This window comes from Abramis brama (genome assembly GCF_963993115.1).
Source record: "Abramis brama genome assembly, chromosome: 25".
Lineage (NCBI taxonomy): Eukaryota > Metazoa > Chordata > Actinopteri > Cypriniformes > Leuciscidae > Abramis > Abramis brama.
Genome location: NC_139987.1, coordinates 1,566,414 through 1,590,226, shown reverse-complemented (window position 1 = coordinate 1,590,226; position 23,813 = coordinate 1,566,414). Strand labels below are relative to the sequence as shown.

General features: G+C 43.0%; 1 protein-coding gene across 4 annotated transcripts in view; it reads left to right on the top strand.

The window, feature by feature from the left end:
* The window catches only part of psd3l (pleckstrin and Sec7 domain containing 3, like), a 120,666-nt gene that overhangs the window by 36,133 nt on the left and 60,720 nt on the right, over positions 1-23,813 (top strand). For 2 of the 4 annotated variants that reach the window (XM_084103604.1, XM_084103606.1), the window contains exon 5: positions 17,050-17,241. In XM_084103604.1, coding sequence (XP_083959730.1) covers positions 17,050-17,241 — 192 coding nt within the window. Of the gene's footprint in view, positions 1-11,633; positions 11,914-17,049; positions 17,242-23,813 lie in introns of those variants that run through there. The other 2 variants (XM_084103607.1, XM_084103605.1) reach the window with 2 other exon arrangements.

The following is a 23,813-nucleotide window of genomic DNA, read 5'->3' as shown; positions in this document are numbered from 1 at the left end:
AAAAACTGTGGTAAAGTTAATGTAACTGATGACCGTATGACGGGACTCGTTCGTACTCTTCCATTGGCAACAGTGACAGCGAGCGAGTGGTAGTGAGCATCAGCAGAGCTCGACTGTATGATCAGATGAGCCGAGGACGCAAACCCATAGACCTGTCCTGATCGGCTGTGTTTTGTGATTGATCGTATTTTTCACGTATTTTAAGTGCTTGCCGCTGGAAATGGACTGTTAGCAGCACTGACTGTAAGCGGTGTCATTGTAAAGCATCATCTCAGGCTGGAGCATCAGTGTTCATTTTACTGTGTCGTCAAGCGGGACTCATCCAATCCCAGTGTCACAGTCAGAGCTAAATGATTTATAACATCGTTACATATGACCTTATTTGACTTTCATTACATTACAAATATGTTTATTGATCTTTTCTTACTATGATCTTTTTAAAAGCCACCATGTGCAACTATTGCTTAAATTACTTCCATTAATTCCATTATAAAATCAACTGTATTAATAATTTGTCTTATTTAAAACTGGAACAGAAACCCAGTAGATAAACTCATTTCTGATTTTGCTGATGTCGATACTTTCATATTTATTTTTAGAGGTGTTCTTTACAGTTTCAGTACACTTTCATTATTTCATGTTTATCGTGACTGAAGCTCATTTTATACAGTGACTGCTTGTGCTTCCTCTGTGGCCATACACACACTGCAAAGTGACAATCGCATTTAAAAAGATATGGGAGTAAACTCACATGTGTGGTAATCAGTGTTAATTTTGACAGCAAATTTTGATTTAGTTTTAGTCATAGTCTTTTGACTAAAATGCCATTTAGTTTTAGTCATATTTTAGTCATCTGAATTGTTTTAGTTTTAGTCTAGTTTTAGTCGACGAAATACAATAAGATTTTAGTCGACTAAATCTACAGTAGATTTAGTCGACTAAAATATAATGGGTTTAAATTTAAATGCATTTATTTAGAATTTCTCTAAAATTTCCAAACCCATATACTCCCGGAGAAAACATATATTAACCTGCTAATATGTATGATTTTAAAGTTTGAACGTGCAATACAGATACAGATTTAACTACTGTAACTTAAAAAAAATCTTAAAATTAAATAAAACCACTTTTCCTAAAGTAGAACACAGTCTTTTTTTCAATGAATGATATATGAATTCTTTATAACTACTTGCATACATCATTCTCTATTCTATTCTTTCAAGCAGACATATTTATTTGTATGAATTAAATATAATTAATCCTTATTAAAGCTATTAACGAGCAGTGAATGCTTTTCTCTTTTTCTTTTGTTGCTTGATCAATATTAAGGACACAGACCGCATTCGGTTTATTACCCACTGTCACTTTAAGACATCGGATCAATGACATGCGGATCCAATGCACTGATGCACATACGATACACTCACAACTGTTTAAGACATAACCGTCATCATTTACATGAATACTCTCCAAAACGAACATTTAGACATAATGTTTTGTGTATTTGTCCATTCAGACACGAAAGACAGCTCAATTCTGTACTCGCGCGCTGTATAGGTGTCTATGTGAATGGCTGCACGCTTCGGGTCGGGTGTGTGCGCACAGAAAACCTTACCGAATATAGCTCTTTTTTGTGTCGTCACTCTTATTCAGATCTACTCATTCTCCCAGACGTTTACATGTTTTAACGTTTTATGAGATATGCAGCGCATGCCAACTCGTGTGCCGCTGGGTAGATCAGCACGTCACAATACAAATGTGCGCATCTACCACAAATGCAAGACATCAGACTGGATCGCTTCCCAAATCTTCACTATCTAACATTTTCGTCTAGTTTTTATTCGTTGACGAAAATGTCAATAGATTTTCGTCATAGTTTTTGTCATTCAAAACTAGTTTTTATTTAGTTAACGTCTCGTTTTCGTCTGTGAAAAAATGCCGTTTTACACGAAATTAACACTGGTGGTAATCAAAGCAAGCAACAAGGAGTAGGGGGAGGAGTATCAGTCCACTCATGATGGGGGAGGAGAGAGAGTGAGCCAATCAGCAGTAGGGGGAGGAGAGGAGGAAGGGAAGGGGGAGGAGAGGAGTAGGGGGAGGAGTATCAGTCCACTCATGATGGGGGAGGAGAGAGAGTGAGCCAATCAGCAGTAGGGGGAGGAGAGGAGGAAGGGGAGGGGGAGGAGAGGAGGAAGGGGAGGGGGAGGAGAGGAGGAAGGGGAGGGGGAGGAGTATCAGTCCACTCATGATGGGGGAGGAGAGAGAGTGAGCCAATCAGCAGTAGGGGGAGGAGAGGAGGAAGGGGAGGGGGAGGAGAGGAGGAAGGGGAGGGGGAGGAGAGGAGGAAGGGGAGGGGGAGGAGAGGAGGAAGGGGAGGGGGAGGAGAGGAGTAGGGGGAGGAGAGGAGTAGGGGGAGGAGTATCAGTCCACTCATGATGGGGGAGGAGAGAGAGTGAGCCAATCAGCAGTAGGGGGAGGAGAGGAGGAAGGGGAGGGGGAGGAGAGGAGTAGGGGGAGGAGTATCAGTCCACTCATGATGGGGGAGGAGAGAGAGTGAGCCAATCAGCAGTAGGGGGAGGAGAGGAGGAAGGGGAGGGGGAGGAGAGGAGAGGAGGAAGGGGAGGGGGAGGGGGAGGAGAGGAGTAGGGGGAGGAGTATCAGTCCACTCATGATGGGAGAGGAGAGAGAGAGTGAGCCAGTCAGCAGTAGAGGGCGTGTCCACTCATGATGGGAGAGAAGAGAGAGTGAACCAATCAGCAGTAGGGAGCATGTCCACTCATGATGGGGGAGGAGAGAGAGAGAGAGAGAGAGAGAGAGAGAGAGAGACAATCAGCAGTAGGGGGCGTGTCCACTCATGATGGGAGAGAAGAGAGAGAGTGAACCAATCAGCAGTAGAGGGCGTGTCCACTCATGATGGGAGAGAAGAGAGAGTGAACCAATCAGCAGTAGGGGGCGTGTCCACTCATGATGGGAGAGAGAAGAGAGAGAGTGAACCAATCAGCAGTAGGGGGCGTGTCCACTCATGATGGGAGAGAAGAGAGAGAGAGTGAGCCAATCAGCAGTAGGGGGCGTGTCCACTCATGATGGGAGAGGAGAGAGAGAGAGTGAGCCAATCAGCAGTAGGGGGCGTGTCCACTCATGATGGGAGAGGAGAGAGAGAGAGAGCAAGAGGGAGATTTGAAGAAAGACCATAGAAAGAGAGATGGCTGAGAGACATTACAAAAGAGAGAAGCTCAGAGGAATATCACTGGAAATAAGCGGTTATGATCAGGCAAGAGCTTTAGGATCCGCGTTAATACTAGAAAAGCTGTCCGGCGCTGGAGAGAGCTCAGTGGGAAGGCCTGATAACGGATGCTAGTGTTCTTTCTACTGCATACGTGAGTAACAGTGGTTTTGCTTTGTTTTACAGAACCAAAATGTGCTGTTGTTGTAATGTTAGCTCTAGTAACAGGACAGTTTGAGTGTCATTGTTTGTCTGGAGCTGCTGGCGACTAACAGCAAACTCTTGCTTATATACTGTTGTGTACTGTATGTTCATTTTTTGTTCTTCCTTGTCGTTCATTAGTCATCTTTGCTTTATATTTCACAAAGCATTATCTTGCTTGGCTTCAGAAAGACATCCACTCTTGCATTGCGGAGCAGTGAAGGGAGGGGTGTGTTTGTTTGGGTTGATTTCAAACATCAACAGTGTTTCTCAGAAACTGCTCACTGCACCTTTAAGATGTGGCTAATGGGAAACGATGGAGTACAGAGGAGTGAGTCAAGGCACAAACACCTGTTATGGGATTTTATAGAAAATCGTTTCTAAAAGAGAGTGGTGTCACTGCATAAGAAGCGATGTTCAGCTTGGCTCTGTTCACAATATGCGAATTTGAAGTGAATTCAGTTTTTGTGGATTTGGAATGAATGTTGTGTACCATGTGGTTTTGATTCCTGTATATAACCAAACTGTGTGTGTACAGAACAATATTAAACACTCAGAAGACCAGTGAGATACTGATCAGCTGAGTTTAAACTGCACAGAATTGAAGGAGCTCATGAAGGAGTAAATGCAGCTTACACTTAATTAAACCGGCTGTTCAATGCATTCAACCTCTCATGTGGATAATTTGATGAATCAGTGCTTGTATATGAATATAATATAATCTGTAAAGCACATTTGAGACTCAACATGCAGCAAGAGAAACTGAATCAGTGCTTATATATGGATATAATATAATCTGTAAAGCACATTTGAGACTCAACATGCAGCAAGAGAAACACACTGTACCAGTCTCAGTAAACATGCGTCCTCGTCAGAAATCACGCTACATTTCCTCATCATCAGACCCATCAACCCTGCTGTTATTTATAGCTCCGACGCAGCATCAAACCGCAGGCTGCAGCCTTGTGCCCCAGAGCATGATGGATGTAAATAAAGCACACACACACACACTCACGCGTGTGTTTGGCCCAGCCCCCGGCCGGCCCGCAGATGGAGTGAGACGCCGGAGTTGAGCTGTAGTGATGAGACTCGCTCCAGTAATGAATAAGCACAAGCAGAGCGCCGTGTCCATGTAGGTCAGAGCCGAGCATCAGGAGTGTGTCCTCACACACACACACACACACGCCAGCCGACGGTCATGGGCTCCGTAGTGGCAGGCTGCTTCTCCCAGCCGGGCCTATCCGACGCCGAGAGTGTGTCCGTCCAGTAAGTCTTGACCTTCGGCTTGCATGACAAACGCTTCTCAAACGCTGTGGCGATTCACGCGTACAGCAGCTCCCAGCGTGTGTGTGAGTGTGTGTGACTGCAGTGACGTCTCAGCACCAGCCCTCGTGTCTGTCCGCTGTCAATGTCCTCTACAGCTGAAAGGTTGAAGCTTTCTCTGTGTGTGTGTGTGTGTGTGTGTGTGTGTGTGTGTGTGATTCTCCCCTCCTGCTCGACTCCAGTGGGCTGATCCTGAAGCACATCATGAATGATGATAACTCTAAACACAGCTGAGGTTTAGTAATGGATTTAAAGTTGCTCGTATTGTAATTATCATTACTCATGAACTGCTGAGTCATGGAACTGCAAACCTTTACCTATGTCTGCTGTTCATTTATTGCTGTATAACTTAAAGAACTAATTAACAATTCTGTCTTGAGTGCAAATGCAGGTCATTTAATTGGGACTAAAAACAAACATGCTCGTGTTAGGATGTATTAGGTGTGGAGTCATTAGTGACATTTCAGTGAAACAAACCCTTTAAATCCTCATGCTCTTTATATTCCTCAGAACATGCGTGTTGTTCTCAGTGTGGCTGATTAAAGCAGTGATCAGCACTTTCGCCATCCTTTACATCCACATGGCCACACACTCGGAGGTACACAGTGTGTGTGTGTGTGGGGCAGGTGCTGATGTCATGTGACGTGTCTCTCAGCAGGGTCTGGGTTTGTGCCAGTGCTGGAGGTCCCACACACACACCGGTTTCGGTTAACCACCCTTCATGTGCCTGTGGCTTGTCTGTGAGGTTTTTGTCATGACATGTATAGGCTGTTAGAGAGTGAAATGGGGTAATGTGTCTCAATGGGCCTATTTACACCTGGCCACATGATCGGATAGCTGTGAATGGCCTCCGAAATGAATTGGAGTGAATTCTAAATTCTCTCCCCAGTGCTGATGCCGCTCTCTCTTACTGCAGATTTAGACTATAAACTTAGCTGATGCTAAATAAATGCTAAATACTCTCTGTGATGTGAACCTGTTAAATTTGCAGATTACGCAGGAATTGGAGATCAGATTCATTCATGAGATAGAGTTATGTGGACAAGCTTGAATGGAATAGTTGTAATTAGGGGGGTAACAATATATTGCAATACAAAAATGCATCAATATGTATCGTGGAAAAAAATCACGTTTTCAGAGTTTTAGTGTCAGTACTACATTAAACTACTATATATAATGTTGAATATAATGTAAAATAATGCAGTGGGGGAATATTTGTGGGTTCTGATAATGGCAAATGTCTGATGTTACCAGTAAAAAGTGGAATACATTATTATAAATATATCTAGTCAGTGACAGAGAACAAACATATTCATCTAAAATAATCCTGTATTTTCAGCTCCAGAATCATGAATATTGTTATTCTGGCGTCTCTATTGTCCTGAGCTTTGGGTTTCAGCAACAAGTCCAAGACTATTCATTTACACACTCAATGTAACACCAAATTTAGCATTTTAATCAACAGTACATTTTTTTGTTAACCTTTTATCATATGTCTTGGAGTATCGCAATAATATGGTATCGTGAGTTCAGTATCGTGATCTGTGTCGAATCGTGACATGAGGGTATCGCTATGGCAAATGGCAAAGTGTGTTTTTCTTTTCATCAGGCTTATGGCTGATCTGCGCTGTTGGGATTGAATGAATCAGCACACACCCTGCTAATCACCTGACCCGGGTGAGATCTGACCGGAGGAGAGATGCTGTGTGTGTGTGTGTGTTGGCTGACTCTAGCGAGTCGAAGTCATTGCTCATCAGCCTCATATTTCACCGACCTGCCCTTCTGTACAAGGCTGAGCGTTGTACAGCCACCACCTCATCTCACGATAAAACACTACAAACAGCCTCAGATATCTGCACAAATCCTTACAGAGGTCACACACACACACACACACACACACACACTCGTGTGCTTTTACAGGGACTTCTGCTGTTAAACTCTGGGAAGCGTTCCTGTGGTAGTCTGTGTAAGAACAGGCTGTATCAGTGAGTGTGTCGTCGTCTGCTGTTATTCCAGCATTCTGTAGACGCCTGGAGAGAATCTGAGGTCAATCTTAGTGCTGCTGAAATGTGGGAGCAGCAAGAAGAGAATGTTTGGAAAGGGTGGGAGGCTGACACGTGCAGGCTTTCACTTCATACTTTCAGTGCGAGGGAATGAAGAAAAACTAACTTTGCTCAGTAGTATAGATGGAGGGAGGCGCTTTCAGACCTTTATCTGGACTCCTCTGGTCTGTTGCTATTGCAGACTCTCTGAAGCTCTGGTCAACGAGTGTACAACCACTTTTCCTTACTGTCGTTTGGACTTCAGTCTGCTCTCAGGTCAGTGGCTCTCTTGGCTCAGTATGGTGATGTGGGAAATGTACCCAGGGCTGTTTGTGCTGGTGATCTTCAGTGTGTGTTCTGCTTTCTCATTGGGTTTCAGTCGTCGGTGATTGAATTAACTCCATGGCCTTTTATTTCAGCTGTGTGTTGTGGAAGAAAGACTTCCTGCTTGAGTAGTATCATGGGAGAGTAAATAATTTCATATTCCCACGATATAGATCCTGCTGTGATATTTGTAGAGCTCTGTGCAAGAAGTGGTCCTCTGAAGAAATATTCTGAAACATGAAATTACTTCATAGTTATGTAGTATGTTATGTAATCATAGTATGATTCTTGAAATTCTTGATTCTGATTGGTTGATTACAGTAATTACAGGTCTGTTTTTTTCCAAACACTCCCCGTCTGCCAATGCCAGTCAAATGCTTCAATTTTAGTAAATTATGAAATTAGTAAAGTTTGAATATGAATATTCAACTGATTCAGTTGATTGAATTCAGTTGATATGAATTCAGTTGATTATTTTTTAATTAAAATTAAGTCAAGCTATTGAAACGGGATTCCAAAAAATTAAAATGGAAAACACAGAATTCCAGGATGCTTAAAATTGGCATGAAATGAAAATTCACCATCTTTTTTGTGAATGATTCATCCAACAATTCATCAGCCTACGTTCATTTTTTTTCTTACTGTTGTTTTTTATGTCTGTGTTTGTTCCAGTGTCCTCCAATGGACGATAACATTGTGTTTATTATAAGCGTGCGCTGCAGTTATATCATCTGTTGCTTTAAATGCTCAAGCTCTTTAACGCTGGTTCATTTCTGATTGGCTGTCAATGTTTTTATCAGCTAAAAAATCATTATGAAAGTGATTAAAACAATACCGCTCTTCTGTGTCGTTATCGTTACAGCGGCTGACTGAAATCGACACAACAATAGGTGGCGGCAAGTGACTGAAGTCATTGAATCATTCATGCAACCTATTCATGCAAAAAACTGATTAATTCATGAATGCCACTACTGGGTTGCTTAAAGGGTTAGTTCTCCCAAAAATGAAATTTCTGTCATTAATTACTCACCCTCATGTTGTTTCAAACCCCGTAAGACCTTTGTTTATCTTCAGAACACAAATTAAGATCTTTTTGAGCTTTCTGTCCCTCCATTGACAGCAATGCAACTACCACTTTCAAGGCCCTGAAAGGTAGTAAACACATCATTAAAATAGTCCATGTGACTACAGTGGTTCAACCTTAATGTTATGAAGTGACGAGGATACTTTTTGTGCGACTTTATTCAACAATTTCTTCTGTTCCGTGTCTTCTCCGACGCTGTACACGTGAGCAGCACGACACAAGCGTGTGATGCTGACGCAGGAGCCGGCCGATAGTGAGCCGGTCTGACGTAGAACCTGGAAGCGCTGCACTGTTTACGCTACGCGAATAGCGTCAGAGAAGTGAAGGGAAGAGAACAAATCGTTGAATAAAGTCATTATTTTTGTTTGTTTTTTGCACACAAAAAGTATTCATCACTTCATCATAACATAAAGGTTGAACCACTGTAGTCACATGGACTATTTTAACTTTACTACCTTTCTGGGGCTTAAAAGTTGTAATAACGTAGACTGTCAATGGAGGGGCAGAAAGCTCTCGGATTTAATAAAAAAAGATCTTAATTTGTGTTCTGAAGATGAACGAAGGTCTTACGGGTTTGGAACGACATGAGGGTGAGTAATTAATGACAGACTTTTCATTTTGGGGTGAACTAACCCTTTAATAACTCAACCTACCAATGTTTGAAATCAACCTAAGCCCCTGATTCGCTTGGGGTAAAAAGAAACTGAAAATACCTCTACAGCGGTATACTGTTAACGAACATGCCGACGCTGTCCACACTGCTGAGAGCGCAATTAGATGAACGTATATGTTTTGCGCGGTTTGCTCAATAACAAAATAAACAACAAAACTGTGACAGCGGTGAGAAAACATCAGCTCGGAAAGCATCTGAATATAGTGATGTGGAAATGTTTGCAGAAGCTCTCCAGTCACGTTTATTTACATACCACTTTATACAATAGATTGCTTCAAAGCAACAGCTTTACAGAATTAAACATTACGAATTAAACATAAAACAGTGTAGCTTTCGATTAAAATGGCTTCATTTTCTACTGTAAAGCAGCTGTCCAATGTGTTCATGTTTTTACTCGTGTCTGACCTCGACGGACTGAAAGAAGAAATGAACCGGAGAAGGCGGAGCCTCAGAGCCACACCCACCTATTGCATCATCACCACGGACCAATGGCAGTTCAAAGTTCAAACTTCAGTTCGGCCTGATTTTGTTGAAAATGACGTCATACCAGTTCGTTCTCCAATTTCGTGTTTAAGTTTCACCTGTGAACTGCACTGTAGTCACTTTATCATTCAAACAACAATTGTGTTATCGTTATATCATTCACGCGATTTGCTGTTTGATTCTCATCCCTTTTTTTTAAAGTGTCATAATTATATGTTGTGAATGTCAAGCTTATTGTCGTATCAGCTTAGCTTGGTCTCAGCCTTTTCAGCCCTGATTCTCAGCAGCAGAAGTGTTGCAGTCAGAAGGTCTTCAGTGCTGTAGATCCACAGCTGGACAGACTCTCCCTTCAGGGCCTCAGAGAAACCCAACTTGTGTGGTCATGAGCCATACACCACTGTTTCCCATCATGCATCACGCGTCTCAGCACAGAGCACTTCATGCATCGCCTCTGTGTCCCTTACTTTTGTAGAGCTCATAATAATTCTTTATAGTTTGAAACGGGCGGTTTCTTCATTAGGGCGATTGGGTGATGCACCACCAAAATGTGAAAGGGACTTTTTCAATCAAATGCGCATTCAACCACAGAGTTACGCTAGCCGTCACTGTTGTTCTGCCTCTGGATATAGTCCAATCAGCGTCAAGTCGTGTTCTGTGGAGTACCGCCTGGAGTGTTCCCTATAGACTTCCATACACAGATATTTATTTTCGCACTGCATTCTCTATGGGTTCTGGGAGGGCTTTCGTCATCATACGTAAACTTCACTTGTGCAGCGATTGGTGGAAACAAATAAACCTCTTTTAATAATCTTTAAGCTGAAGTGACATCCAGTAATTTCCTCAGTGCAGTAACTTACATTCCACGGACATATTCTCCATCTGTAAATGTTAGAAAGTCAAGCAAATATTTCCATTTTGCTGTCAGGAGTGGAGGAGCGTCCGCAGGCTACACTTCCGTGAACGAGCGCCGCCGCGTGCATGCGTGCCGAACAGACGGAGCGCAATAATTCTGACTAAAATATACATTAACACTAAATTATAAATATATTTTGCTAAAATATTTGTGGTTAAATATTTGTTGTTGTTGGGGAACATAAATGTGCTGAAGAATTTCAAACCTACAAGTGCATTTTTATGATATCAGTTTTGTTTTTATTTATTTTCATTTTAAGTTTAGTAAATTTAACTACTTTAAAAAGCTTTATTTTGTTTTTAGATTGTGATGTTGCAATGTTAGAATGTAATGTGATTTGACCCCTTTTTTGGATAGACTGCAAGGTTACATTCACTATGTTTGTGACCCTATTAACATCGAGCTAGTTCTGTTTGACAATACTTCGAACGTGACGTCACCACACATCGCTTACAGCACTTTTAACATATACTCAAACCAAAATGTATTCAGACTCCTTCAACATTTCTCACATTTTCACAATTATCCGCTATAGTTTAGAAAATGGTAATAAAATTTGACGAACTTAGTTGATATTTCACTGGTTTTGTCAGCTGTTAAATTTAACTGCACAATTAGATAATGCCAGTTTAGCTCAACCGATTATCAAGCAATGCTTCATTTTGTTCAGTCTGTGTGTAAAAAGAGCATTAGCAATTAAACGAAAATACACTTCAGTAAAACATGGTCAGGTCAAAGTGTCTGAATACTTTTTGGTCCCAAAATGTTACTGGTAGTCACTGTATGAAGAACTTTTGGGTATAATATGTCACAGTTTACTTTATTTTTCTATCCTCACTCACCTAAATGAACTATAGTGTCCTGAACTCACTAGTAAAAAAATGATATCTGGTTTCTGATTAATTGTTGGTTTGACTGTAGGTGTTGAGTTCAGCTAAATCCTAATAGAGCAGCTTTCCTTGTGTTTTCCGTTTCGAGTGAGAGGTGTGGTCACTTTCAGTTTTATAGTGGTGCTCTTAAAACCAATTAAATGTTCTAGTTGTGGTTCTCACATGCCAGAAATGAAGTCACTTCTCTCATCCCAAACAATGACTAAATTAGCTTTAAAAATAGTTCCATAAGTTTTTTTTTTTTACTTGGTTATTATTGTAGGTTATCTGTGATTTCACACTGGTAAGCACAGGATCTCTTTAGAAGGCTAAGAGAAAAAAATGTGCTCATTAATTTATGTATCCTATCTAAATTACTATCTGAAACAAAAATGAATCAACTCTTTAGTATGTAATGCCATGTCGGTGATGTTTAGAGCACCATCTACTCATGCGCACTTTACACACACATTAGCATGCTACTTTCCTCCTCAGTCTTCCTTCAGTTGTTTTGAGGAAGAATAGTTTGCTCTTCTTCTTCTCCTCCTCTGAGGTCTGGCTGGGAGAAGCAAGGGTTTGTGGGAAATGCTGGAGTCGAGAGATGAGCAGCAGACACTAGTATGCGCTGAACTTTCAACAGCGCTTTATTTTCCTACTTTCACCGGCGATGTGTGAAGTTTACCGGCGCGTTTGAGCTCGCGTCTCCGTCGAGATGTTCGTGAGAGCGCCGCGCGAGAGCGGGAGGTTCGCGCTCTGGACGTGTACGTGAAATCCGCAGGTAAACAAAGACACTACTGAAAGTTTGAGAACTGCACGCGACGCGACACATCAGAACGCGACGCGCGCTTTATAATCGATGATGTTGTGAATAGTTGACGCGCATGGGTTATTCATACGAACAACTTCGGTCATTTTTAACGGGAGCGTTGCGTTCTGTTGTGACGGGACGCGTCGCGTCGCGTGCAGGGCAAACGTTGGAGTGAAATGTTTTAATGTTTCTCTCTTTGGTAAATTACATTGAGTCTTCCATAACGCACAAACGAACTGCTTTTTTCATTAAGAAAACACGTTTTTTTAGGTCAAACGTTTATCAGAGATGTACACAACGCGCATACTTGGATATTTGGAGTATCATCACTACTATCTATTATTATTATTATTAGATCCTCTTGTTGTGTCTGAACGTGGCACAGTGAATTGTACACACACACTGCACTTGTCCAATAAGTTGTGAATAGGAACACGTCAGTCTACGCTTTAAACACATCATGCACTTGTGCCCTATGCCCAGTTGTAATGTTTAACTGCTGAGGCGTTGAGTGTGTGTGATAGATATTAAGCTGATATCAAGGGTGTAAACTACCCTGGACAAATGTGAGGATATGAGACATTCTGCCTGGACATCTTCATTGTTTTCACACCTGTGTTCATGTGTACTGTATGATGTTTTGATGGACTGTAGTGTGAAAACAGCAGATGTTTGATGATCTGTTATGACTGCCTCCCTGTGGTGAAACACTAGACTTACAACACCTTCAATATCAGAAACACTTCTCTCTTTACTAAGAGAACATTAGGAGTGTGTGTGTGTGTGTGTGTGTGTGTGTGTGTGTGTGTGTGTGTGTGTGTGCGCGCGCGTGGGTGCAGTTACGCTGTAGAACAAAACATCAAAGTTCTGGGAATTATTGCTTCAGACATTAAAAAAAACCAAATTGTCAGTTTTAATAAACAAGTTAATATTTGTTTTTGCTCTTCATGGTAATATTAATATATTTCAGTGCTTGACTTATTTACTCATGTTTATATGCTGATTTGAGAATGAGGATAACAAAAACAAATTTTAATACACAGCATGAACTTCTTTTTAAAGATTTAAATAAAATACTGCTTGTATCCTGTCCGGGTGCCTATAGTAAGTATTGTAGCTTGTGTAACTACCTGGCAACATTGTGGAAATATATTTATAACAATAACAAGAGAAAGGCATTTTAAATGCATTAATAATTTTTAAATAAGACTTTGCCTTTGTCTAGTTTCTCTAGCTCTATTGTAAAGCATAGTGTAGAGAGAAAAGAGAAGAAATGTGATCGGCACTTGAACCTGGGTCCACTATTATTTACTATTTTACCATTATTTTGGAAGTTTAAAGGTGCAATGTGTGATATTTCTGAGGATCTATTGACAGAAATGCAATATAAGATCCATAACTATGTTTTCAGTGGTGTATAAAGACCTTACTTAATGAACCGTTATGTTTGTATTTCCTTAGAATGAGTCCTTTATATCTACATAACCGCGGGCACCCCCTTCTATGAAGGTCGACATATCGTGACGTCATGTTTCTACCGTAGCCGACAGCGAACAAACAGCGCTACAGAGCGCGTTTCGTCACTAACTTGAATGAGAAGCAGCAGAAAAAGACGCAGCAGAATACTCAGGTTGTCCCTGACTCTGCAAACGTGGAGAAAAACATGCTGTCTGAACGACGACTCGGACATCGTAACGTTAGCTATTTCCCCTTACCTAGCTGCTTTGATGCTCTTATCCATAGCTCTTATCTTATACTAACTAGCATGGAAACAGGTAAAGTCAGTGAATAAAATACTAAAACAATGATGAACAAGTAAAAATAATCGCAATAACGTGGTTTTACTGAATAATTAAGAAAATATAATTTAATATAAAATATAATATAAAGAAACCTCATTGCTTGACTTGCTACTCTCTGCAGACTCAGACGACGACATCTTCCGATCCTACGTCGGCCACCGTAGCTTCTCATTCGAGTTTGCAATGTGAAGGATTGGCCTTGAGTGACTGACTGTTTGCAATTTGCAAATCTCACCACTAGATGCCTCTAAAAATCACACACTGCACCTTTAAATAATCAGTCACTCGTCTCAGCGTTGTGTTTGTGCCAAACTCTACAAGTATCGTCACCACAATAACCGTTTACCCTGCAGTGAATTTCCTTTATGCAAATGCTTGATTATTAGCTATTCCTGAACTTAATGCTGAAGAGGGCAAACAAATCCTAGACGCTAATAACTGGAGACGTTTAGTGCTTGTATCGATTATATCCTCCTTGTTTTTTGAATGTATTTCCAGCAGGATGTGATATTGAACCCTTAATGATAATAGTTGTGTGTCACTGTTAATATTAGTTTTCTATGGATCCCGATGTATAAAAATATAATAATTTAGTCATTTCAGAAAATGTAAATGTCTGTACTGTTTACAGTGTGATGGCCTTTGAATAAAAGTGTGGCAAGATACTTTCTGAATAAGATAATCAGATTAGTGTTGGCCAATCGTATCAGTGTGATCACAGTGGTAAAATATTAGTGATTGATTGGCAACAAACTCATGTTACTGTACACACAGGTTTTATAAATGTTAACAAGTAGGACAAAAAGATCTTGGTTGATATCAAAAACACAATTAAATAGCAGTGTAATAAATGTAGTCTAAATAGTCCTGCTGCTGTTAATTATGACAAATATTAATCAAACAACTATAGTGACTAAAGAAAGATTTTTTTTTTAATATATATATATTGTCTTACTGTTTACTTGAAAAATGACATTTAAAAGCTTGAAGCAATGTTGACTTCATTGAGAAACACTTGAACGCTGAATAAATGTAATGTGTTTTTGATTACAGTATTTAGACTGTATTTCACTTGTACTTATGTGATATTATGAATAATTTATGTGTTTCTGAAGACAGTATTAGCATATTTGTTGCATATTGAAGAAATAATTGCCTTCAGAAAGTCGAAAGAGAAACGAGTTCAGCCACAAACAGATGTACAGATATAGTGCGTCTCTGTTGCAGGAGACACTTTCACACATTAAACCTGCTAAATTGCTGTAAAATTGGCAGATTAGTAAAGGCATCACATTTGCTGCTCACACAAGCAACAGCTTTCAGTCTTTTACTGCGTTCACACATCAGCAGCAAAGCATGCAGACAAACTCTGAGACGTCAGTCACTGCAAATGTCTTTTAAAAGCTGCAGCGTTTTCTTCATCACTTTTACCACTAATGTTACAGTCTCTGTAAACTGATTTTTAATAATTACAAGTGTTTCATCAGTTCACACATGATGTTTAAATGGTAAAATACCTTTATAAAGTGTTTTCTGGATTAGTTTAGATGGCATTAATGTGTCTCAAAGTCTCGTGCAAGTGTCTCAGATCTTGAGTTATTCGTCATAAACTGCACTGCGCAATCTCTTCACTCATACTAATATCATTTTGTAGGATATATCGTAAAGGTTCTGTGATTGTCTATTTTAATGTGCCATTGTTTGCATGTAAATCAGTATGCCATATTGATATGCCCAGTATTTTCAATAATTAAATATCTTATTTTCTAATTCTGTATAATGTGTGGTACATTATCTGTGCAGTATTAGTCCTATATCATTTTTAATGTTAAATCCCTTACAGTCAGACTACAAAAGTTTATAAAGTTTTAAACTGAAATCATGGACAACTGTAAAAACTTTGTTCATTTTTCCCTTAAAAAAAAGTGAGGAACTTTATTCTCTCTATTTTTCTTCACAATTAGCATCATTTACGGTGCCCATGTTTCTAAACTAGGGAAACAGAAAGTAGTGCAAGGAAATTTCTATTCGTTTTTGTGTCACCGTTTATACAGTGAAGAAGTGATTGCGCTCTTGTCCATTCAAAGTAGAGGAGCAAAGACACGGTTGCATAACCGCCTCTCCTGCTAATGAGCGCACACAGATCTCCGACTGGATATCAGGAACTTCTCTTTTCCTTTTTGTTGTCATTTGTTCAGGCACTCAACAGATGGCACTGTTAAACTGCGGTGAGGTGTGTGTGAGGACTTGAGGATAGCGGATACTGGACTAATACAGTATATTTGATGAAATGAAGTACAGACAACCTCAGTGAACAATACTATTTAATTAAAGTTTTCATGGTCATTCATCTTATTCAGTCAACCTCACTGCATCTCAGTGTCACGTCTCTGTGTGAATGATCATAACCTTCTTCAGATGCTGTCCTTCATGACACAGCTAGTGTTTGTGTGTATTATCCCTCAGTGGCCCGAACAGAAGAACACAGATTGGACTCTGAGATCTTGGATGATGTCATTGATGTGGGAGGACAGTTTCTGGTGTAGTTTTGGCTGTCGTCTCTATTGGCAGAGGCCTGTGGTGACATTGGTCTTCTGTATCGGCGGCCTGTGGATTTGGCTTTGCATTTGTTTCTCTCTGGTGAAATGCATCTGATGATGTGGTCTAGACACGGAGATTTCATATATGTCTGTTACTGTTAGAGAGATATCAGACGGTTCCTCAAAAGTCGTCTCAAGAGTTCAGTGGATGAACTGATTGAGATGGGGTTTTTTTATACTTTATGAGTTTCAAGACAATATTACAACAAAGCAAAACAAAAGAGAAAAGAAAGAAGACTAAAAAAAGAAAGAAAATTGGTAAATAAAAGTGTGGTTTAACAAAACAATGAAAGTGCACAATCTGCATGATTAACTGCGTTCACACCGCAGGACAGCAAACGCGAGTTAATTTTCTGTCATCTTTGCAGGACTGTGATATGAAGAGTGCAAAGTAACATATTTTAGCAACTGTGTGAAAGGGAACAGCACATAACAGGCACAATAAACATGAATATTGGTACAGTATGCATCACATGACTAAACTTGCGTCAGCGTTTTTAAATGCCTCCGTTCTGACAGTCCACACTACAGTGCTAAAACAGCGTTTTCAAATTTATCCACTTTGAAGAGCGTTTTCAAAAAGCTTCGTTTTCATTAATAAAAATGCCGTATTAGTGTGGACAAGGCCTAAAACATATTAAAAAACCTTTTTTGTAATTGACTAGCCGGTTGTTGTGTGTAATGTGCGGTTGTGTGTTGTGTAGCAGCGATGCAGGGCTGAAGGACGTGCTGTCGGACTGGGACTCAGACATGGATGCTGTGGACTGTCTTAAGGACTCAGATGTTCTCCACAATGGCAGCCGGAGGGACCATGAAGCGGCCCGGCGTCTGGCCCGGCGGCTTTACCACCTCGAGGGCTTCCGGCGCTCCGATGTGGCCAAACACCTGGGCAAGAAGTGAGTGCTTTCAGACATGCATTCAGTTCGGGGTTTTCCTCCTTTGTTTGATTGGATACCTGTTTTATAACCACAAACCAGAGGAATATGAAAACATTGGCCTCTAACTTGAATCTGAAGAACGACAACCTGCAGAAATACATGTAGATGCTTGCTTTGAGTCTGGTTGGTTGGCAGGTAGTTCTGGGTTTATTGACCACATTACACTTCTGTATCACTTCACCATGTTCTCTATGAATTCTCTCTGATAAAGCCACACATTTATGCCAGATTTTTTAAAAAATAAATTCCGAAGTTTGCATAAAAATTGGTGCATGAATGTTTCAATGTAAATGTTTTGCCGTACATTTACACTTCAGACTCCTGTAGTTTTTCGTTCCTTGACACAGTCAAGACTTTGACTTGCTCACTTGGGATTTATAGACAAATACATATTTTAAACAGAATTTAAGCCCTCATTACTGCAGTATTACTCTTTAAAACTGCTTTGAAAAGAGCTATATAAATAAATGCTGTGAGTTTAATGTCAGAGGTGGGTCCAGTTGTGCATGTGGAAACCCAATTCACTGTATTCCCTCTTGATTTTTAAATTGGCACAGCTCTGTCCATGCCTTTAAAACAAATGTGACACTGTATTTATATTTTCTCAACAAAGATTTTGTAACTACAAGCTGATTAGAATGGGATTCATACATTGCATAGCCTGGATAAGAGCATCCAAAACAGCTTAATTTCAGTAATCTTCTAGTTTACTGCGGTAAACTGTGCTCCGTGTTTTCTCAGATATGGTTCTGTCAGATGTGTGTGTGAGCTCAGGTCAGTGACTGCACTGGAGCAGTTAAACACCCTCAGTCCTCTTAAAGAACTGCCCTCAGCCCTCTCATTCTCACACACTAAACACAGATTTGAACATACAGGCACTCATCCATATTCATAAGCACTCTCAGTGCCAGACACGGTCCTCCAGAGGAGAGCATCATTACTCCAGTGTGCTCTCTAGCATCGCCTCCACAGCTGCCTCACTCTCCTGCTGTCTCACTCTCCTGCTGTCTGTAGACCATCACTGTCCACAGCATGAGCTCATCCTGTCTCACTCTCCTGCTGTCTCACTCTCCTGCTGTCTCACTCTGCTGCTGTCTCACTGTGCTGCTGTCTCACTCTCCTGCTGTCTCACTCTCCTCCTGCTGTCTCACTCTCCTGCTGCTGTCTCACTCTCCTGCTGTCTCACTCTCCTGCTGTCTCACCCTGCTGTTGTCTGTAGACCATCACTGTCCACAACATGAGCTCATCCTGTCTCACTCTCCTGCTGTCTTACTCTGCTGCTGTCTTACTCTGCTGCTGTCTCACTCTGCTGCTGTCTCACTCTGCTGCTGTCTCACTCTCCTGCTGGCTCACCCTACTGTTGTCTGTAGACCATCACTGTCCATAACATGAGCTCATCCTGTCTCACTCTCCTGCTGCCGCACTCTCCTGCTGCCGCACTCTCCTGCTGTCACATTCTCCTGCTGTCTCACTCTCCTGCTGTCTCACTCTCCTCCTGTCTCACTCTCCTGCTGTCTCACTCTATTGCTGTCTCACCCTCCTCCTGCTGTCTCACTCTCCTGCTGTCTCACTCTCCTCCTGCCTCACTCTCCTGCTGCCTCACTCTCCTGCTGCCTCACTCTCCTGTTGCCTCACTCTCCTGCTGCCGCATTCTCCTGCTGTCTCACTCTCCTGCTGCCTCACTCTCCTGCTGTCTCACTCTCCTGCTGTCTCACTTTCCTGCTTCTCACTGTCCTGCTGTCTCACTCTGCTGCTGTCTCACTGTCCTGCTGCCTCACTCTCCTGCTGTCTGTAGACCATCACTGTCCACAGCATGAGCTCATCCTGTCTCACTCTCCTGGTGTCTGAAGACCATCACTGTCCACATGAGCTCATCCTGTCTCACTCTCCTGCTGTCTCATCCTGCTGTTGTCTGTAGACCATCACTGTCCACAACATGAGCTCATCCTGTCTCACTCTCCTGCTGTCTCACTCTCCTGCTGCTGTCCCGCTCTCCTGCTGCTGTCTCACTCTCCTGCTGCCGCATACTCCTGCTGTCTCACTCTCCTGCTGCCGCATACTCCTGCTGTCTCACTCTCCTGCTGCTGTCTCACTCTCCTGCTGCTGTCTCACTCTCCTGCTGCTGTCTCACTCTCCTGCTGCTGTCTCACTCTCCTGCTGTCTCACTCTCCTGCTGCCGCACTCTCCTGCTGTCTCACTTTCCTGCTGCCTCACTTCCCTGCTGTCTCACTCTGCTGCTGCCACACTCTCCTCCTGTCTCACTCTCCTGCTGCCGCACTCTCCTGCTGTCTCACTCTCCTGCTGCCTCACTCTCCTGCTGTCTCACTCTCCTGCTGCCTCACTCTCCTGCTGCCTCACTCTCCTGCTGCCGCACTCTGCTGCTGTCTCACTCTCCTGCTGTCTCACTCTCCTGCTGTCTCACTCTCCTGCTGCCTCACTCTCCTGCTGTCTCACTTTCCTGCTGTCTCACTTTCCTGCTTCTCACTTTCCTGCTGTCTCACTCTGCTGCTGTCTCACTGTCCTGCTGCCTCACTCTCCTGCTGTCTGTAGACCATCACTGTCCACAGCATGAGCTCATCCTGTCTCACTCTCCTGGTGTCTGAAGACCATCACTGTCCACATGAGCTCATCCTGTCTCACTCTCCTGCTGTCTCACTCTCCTGCTGTCTCACTCTCCTGCTGTCTCATCCTGCTGTTGTCTGTAGACCATCACTGTCCACAACATGAGCTCATCCTGTCTCACTCTCCTGCTGTCTCACTCTCCTGCTGCTGTCTCACTCTCCTGCTGCTGTCTCTCTCCTGCTGCCGCATACTCCTGCTGTCTCACTCTCCTGCTGCTGTCTCACTCTCCTGCTGCCTCACTCTCCTGCTGCCTCACTCTGCTGCTGCCACACTCTCCTGCTGCCACACTCTCCTCCTGTCTCACTCTCCTGCTGCCGCACTCTCCTGCTGTCTCACTCTCCTGCTGCCTCACTCTCCTCCTGTCTCACTCTCCTCCTGTCTCACTCTCCTGCTGTCTCACTCTCCTGCTGCCTCACTCTCCTGCTGCCTCACTCTCCTGCTGTCTCACTCTCCTGCTGTCTCACTCTCCTGCTGCTGTCTCACTCTCCTGCTGCTGCACTCTCCTGCTGCCTCACTCTCCTGCTGCCTCACTCTCCTGCTGTCTCACTCTCCTGCTGCTGTCTCACTCTCCTGCTGCTGTCTCACTCTCCTGCTGCCACACTCTCCTGCTGTCTCACTCTCCTGCTGCCTCACTCTGCTGCTGCCTCACTCTGCTGCTGTCTCACTCTCCTGCTGCCACACTCTCCTGCTGCCACACTCTCCTCCTGTCTCACTCTCCTGCTGCCGCACTCTCCTGCTGTCTCACTCTCCTGCTGCCTCACTCTCCTGCTGTCTCACACTCCTGCTGTCTCACTCTCCTGCTGCCTCACTCTCCTCCTGTCTCACTCTGCTGCTGTCTCACTCTGCTGCTGTCTCACTCTGCTGCTGTCTCACTCTCCTGCTGCCTCACTTTCCTGCTTCTCACTTTCCTGCTTCTCACTAGGGGTGTGGCGATAACCGCATCACCGCAATATCGCGTTAATGAGATGCCTACCGCGGTGTGAGGTCATCACCGCACTTTTTTTTTTTTTTGCTGAAAATTACAGGAGTGCATATGGTGTGTGATATGAACTATAAACACATTAATATTTGCTTATAATTTACTGTATTCTGCGAGTCCCATATTCAAGGGCTTCTGGAGAGAAAAAAACGCTTCCTGCGCAAGGGAGGGACAGTCTGTTAAACATATGGGGGATTTATTTTTTGTGTGTGTCTGATTATTACTGATTAACTGCTAGGTTTCAGTACTTGTGATGTTTACAGATAATGTTCAATTAACCCATTTAATCCCAAATTTTTCCCAGACACAAAAATATCCAAATCATGTGTCATTAGTATCCCTTTGAAACAATCAATCATAATTTTTAGAAATTTTCATGGAAAAGTGTGTGAAAAAGTGTGTTTTATGATCGGTCACAATTGTGACCGGTGGGATACTGTGTTGTATCAACCATTGGACAGACTGAATATAAGTTTATTTGACCTGTGCAGTGTGTTTTTGTGTGTGTGTTTTTGTGTGTGTGTTTCTGTGTGTGTGTTTCTGAGTGTGTGTTTCTGTCTTTGTGTGTGTGTGTGTTTGTGTGTGTTTGTGTGTGTTGTATCAACCATTGGACAGACTGAATATAGGTCTATTTGACCTGTGCAGTGTTTTTGTGTGTGTGTTTCTGTGTGTGTGTTTCTGTGTGTGTGTGTGTGTGTGTGTGTGTGTGTGTGTGTGTGTGTTTGTGTGTGTTGTATCAACCATTGGACAGACTGAATATAGGTCTGTTTGACCTGTGCAGTGTGTTTGTGTGTGTGTTTTTGTGTGTTTCTCTGTGTGTGTGTGTGTGTGTGTGTGTGTTGTATCAACCATTGGACAGACTGAATATAGGTCTTTGATCTGTGCAGTGTGTTTGTGTGTGTGTTTTTGTGTGTGTGTTTCTGTCTGTCTGTCTGTCTGTGTGTGTGTGTGTGTGTGTGTGTTTGTGTGTGTTGTATCAACCATTGGACAGACTGAATATAGGTCTACCGCGAAATATAGGTCTAACCGCCAAACCGCGAGATTTCTTGCTTCTTCACCGCGGTAAGAAAAAATCCCATACTGTCACAGCCCTACTTCTCACTCTCCTGATGTCTCACTCTCCTCCTGCTGTCTCACTCTCCTGCTGTCTCACTCTCCTCCTGCTGTCTCACTCTCCTGCTGTCTCACCCTCCTGCTGTCTCACTCTCCTCCTGCTGTCTCACTCTCCTGCTGTCTCACTCTCCTGCTGTCTCACTCTGCTGCTGTCTCACTCTCCTGCTGTCTCACTCTCCTGCTGTCTCACTCTCCTGCTGTCTCACTCTGCTGCTGTCTCAATCTCCTGCTGTCTCACTCTCCTCCTGCTGTCTCACTCTCCTGCTGTCTCACTCTCCTGATGTCTCACTCTCCTGCTGTCTCACTCTCCTGCTGTCTCACTCTCCTCCTGCTGTCTCACTCTCCTGCTGTCTCACTCTGCTGCTGTCTCAATCTCCTGCTGTCTCACTCTCCTCCTGCTGTCTCACTCTCCTGCTGTCTCACTCTCCTGCTGTCTCACTCTCCTCCTGATGTCTCACTCTCCTGCTGTCTCACTCTCCTGCTGTCTCACTCTCCTGCTGTCTCACTCTGCTGCTGTCTCACTCTCCTGCTGCCTCACTCTCCTGCTGTCTCACTCTCCTGCTGTCTCACTCTCCTCCTGCTGTCTCACTCTCCTGCTGTCTCACTCTGCTGCTGTCTCAATCTCCTGCTGTCTCACTCTCCTCCTGCTGTCTCACTCTCCTGCTGTCTCACTCTCCTGCTGTCTCACTCTCCTCCTGATGTCTCACTCTCCTGCTGTCTCACTCTCCTGCTGTCTCACTCTGCTGCTGTCTCACTCTCCTGCTGTCTCACTCTGCTGCTGTCTCACTCTCCTGCTGCCTCACTCTCCTGCTGTCTCACTCTCCTGCTGCCTCACTCTCCTGCTGTCTCACTCTCCTGCTGTCTCACTCTCCTCCTGCTGTCTCACTCTCCTGCTGTCTCACTCTGCTGCTGTCTCAATCTCCTGCTGTCTCACTCTCCTCCTGCTGTCTCACTCTCCTGCTGTCTCACTCTCCTGCTGTCTCACTCTCCTGCTGTCTCACTCTCCTCCTGCTGTCTCAATCTCCTGCTGTCTGTAGACCATAACTGTTCACAGCATGAGCTCATCCTGTCTCACTCTCCTGGTGTCTGAAGACCATCACTGTCTTCTCCTGGTGTCTGAAGACCATCTCCTGCTGTCTCACTCTCCTGCTTCTCACTCTGCTGCTGTCTGTAGACCATCACTGTTCACAGCATGAGCTCATCCTGTCTCACTCTCCTGCTGTCTCACTCTCCTGCTTCTCACTCTCCTGGTGTCTGAAGACCATCACTGTCCACAGCATGAGCTCATCCTGTCTCACTCTCCTGCTGTCTCACTCTCCTGTTGTCTGAAGACCATCACTGTCCACAGCATGAGCTCATCCTGTCTCACTCTCCTGCTGTCTCACTCTCCTGTTGTCTGAAGACCATCACTGTCCACAGCATGAGCTCTAATATCAGTATAAGGGAGATGCAGCTGTGGTCACATGATATGAGCAAGTCAAGTCATGAGTGCTGTAGAACCGCGAAAATTATGAAAAAGTGCAGTATAATCGCAACAATTTGCACTGTACAGTAAATTAAAAGTTAAAGTGTTTTAGTAGTGGAATGGAGAGTGATTTAAATAGTAGGTTACCAACACAGCACAAATACAAACTACACGCCAAATATATATTCATAAATATATATTTTTGACTGCCCCGCCTCCCCCATTGAAGTTATTGGTACACTAAGCATCATGACTGAATATATTAATACCAATGCTTGATAGCCTCTATATTGAAATTCATTTGTCAAAAGGTGTATGGACCCTGAATGTCAAACTCATCCACGTGTGCGT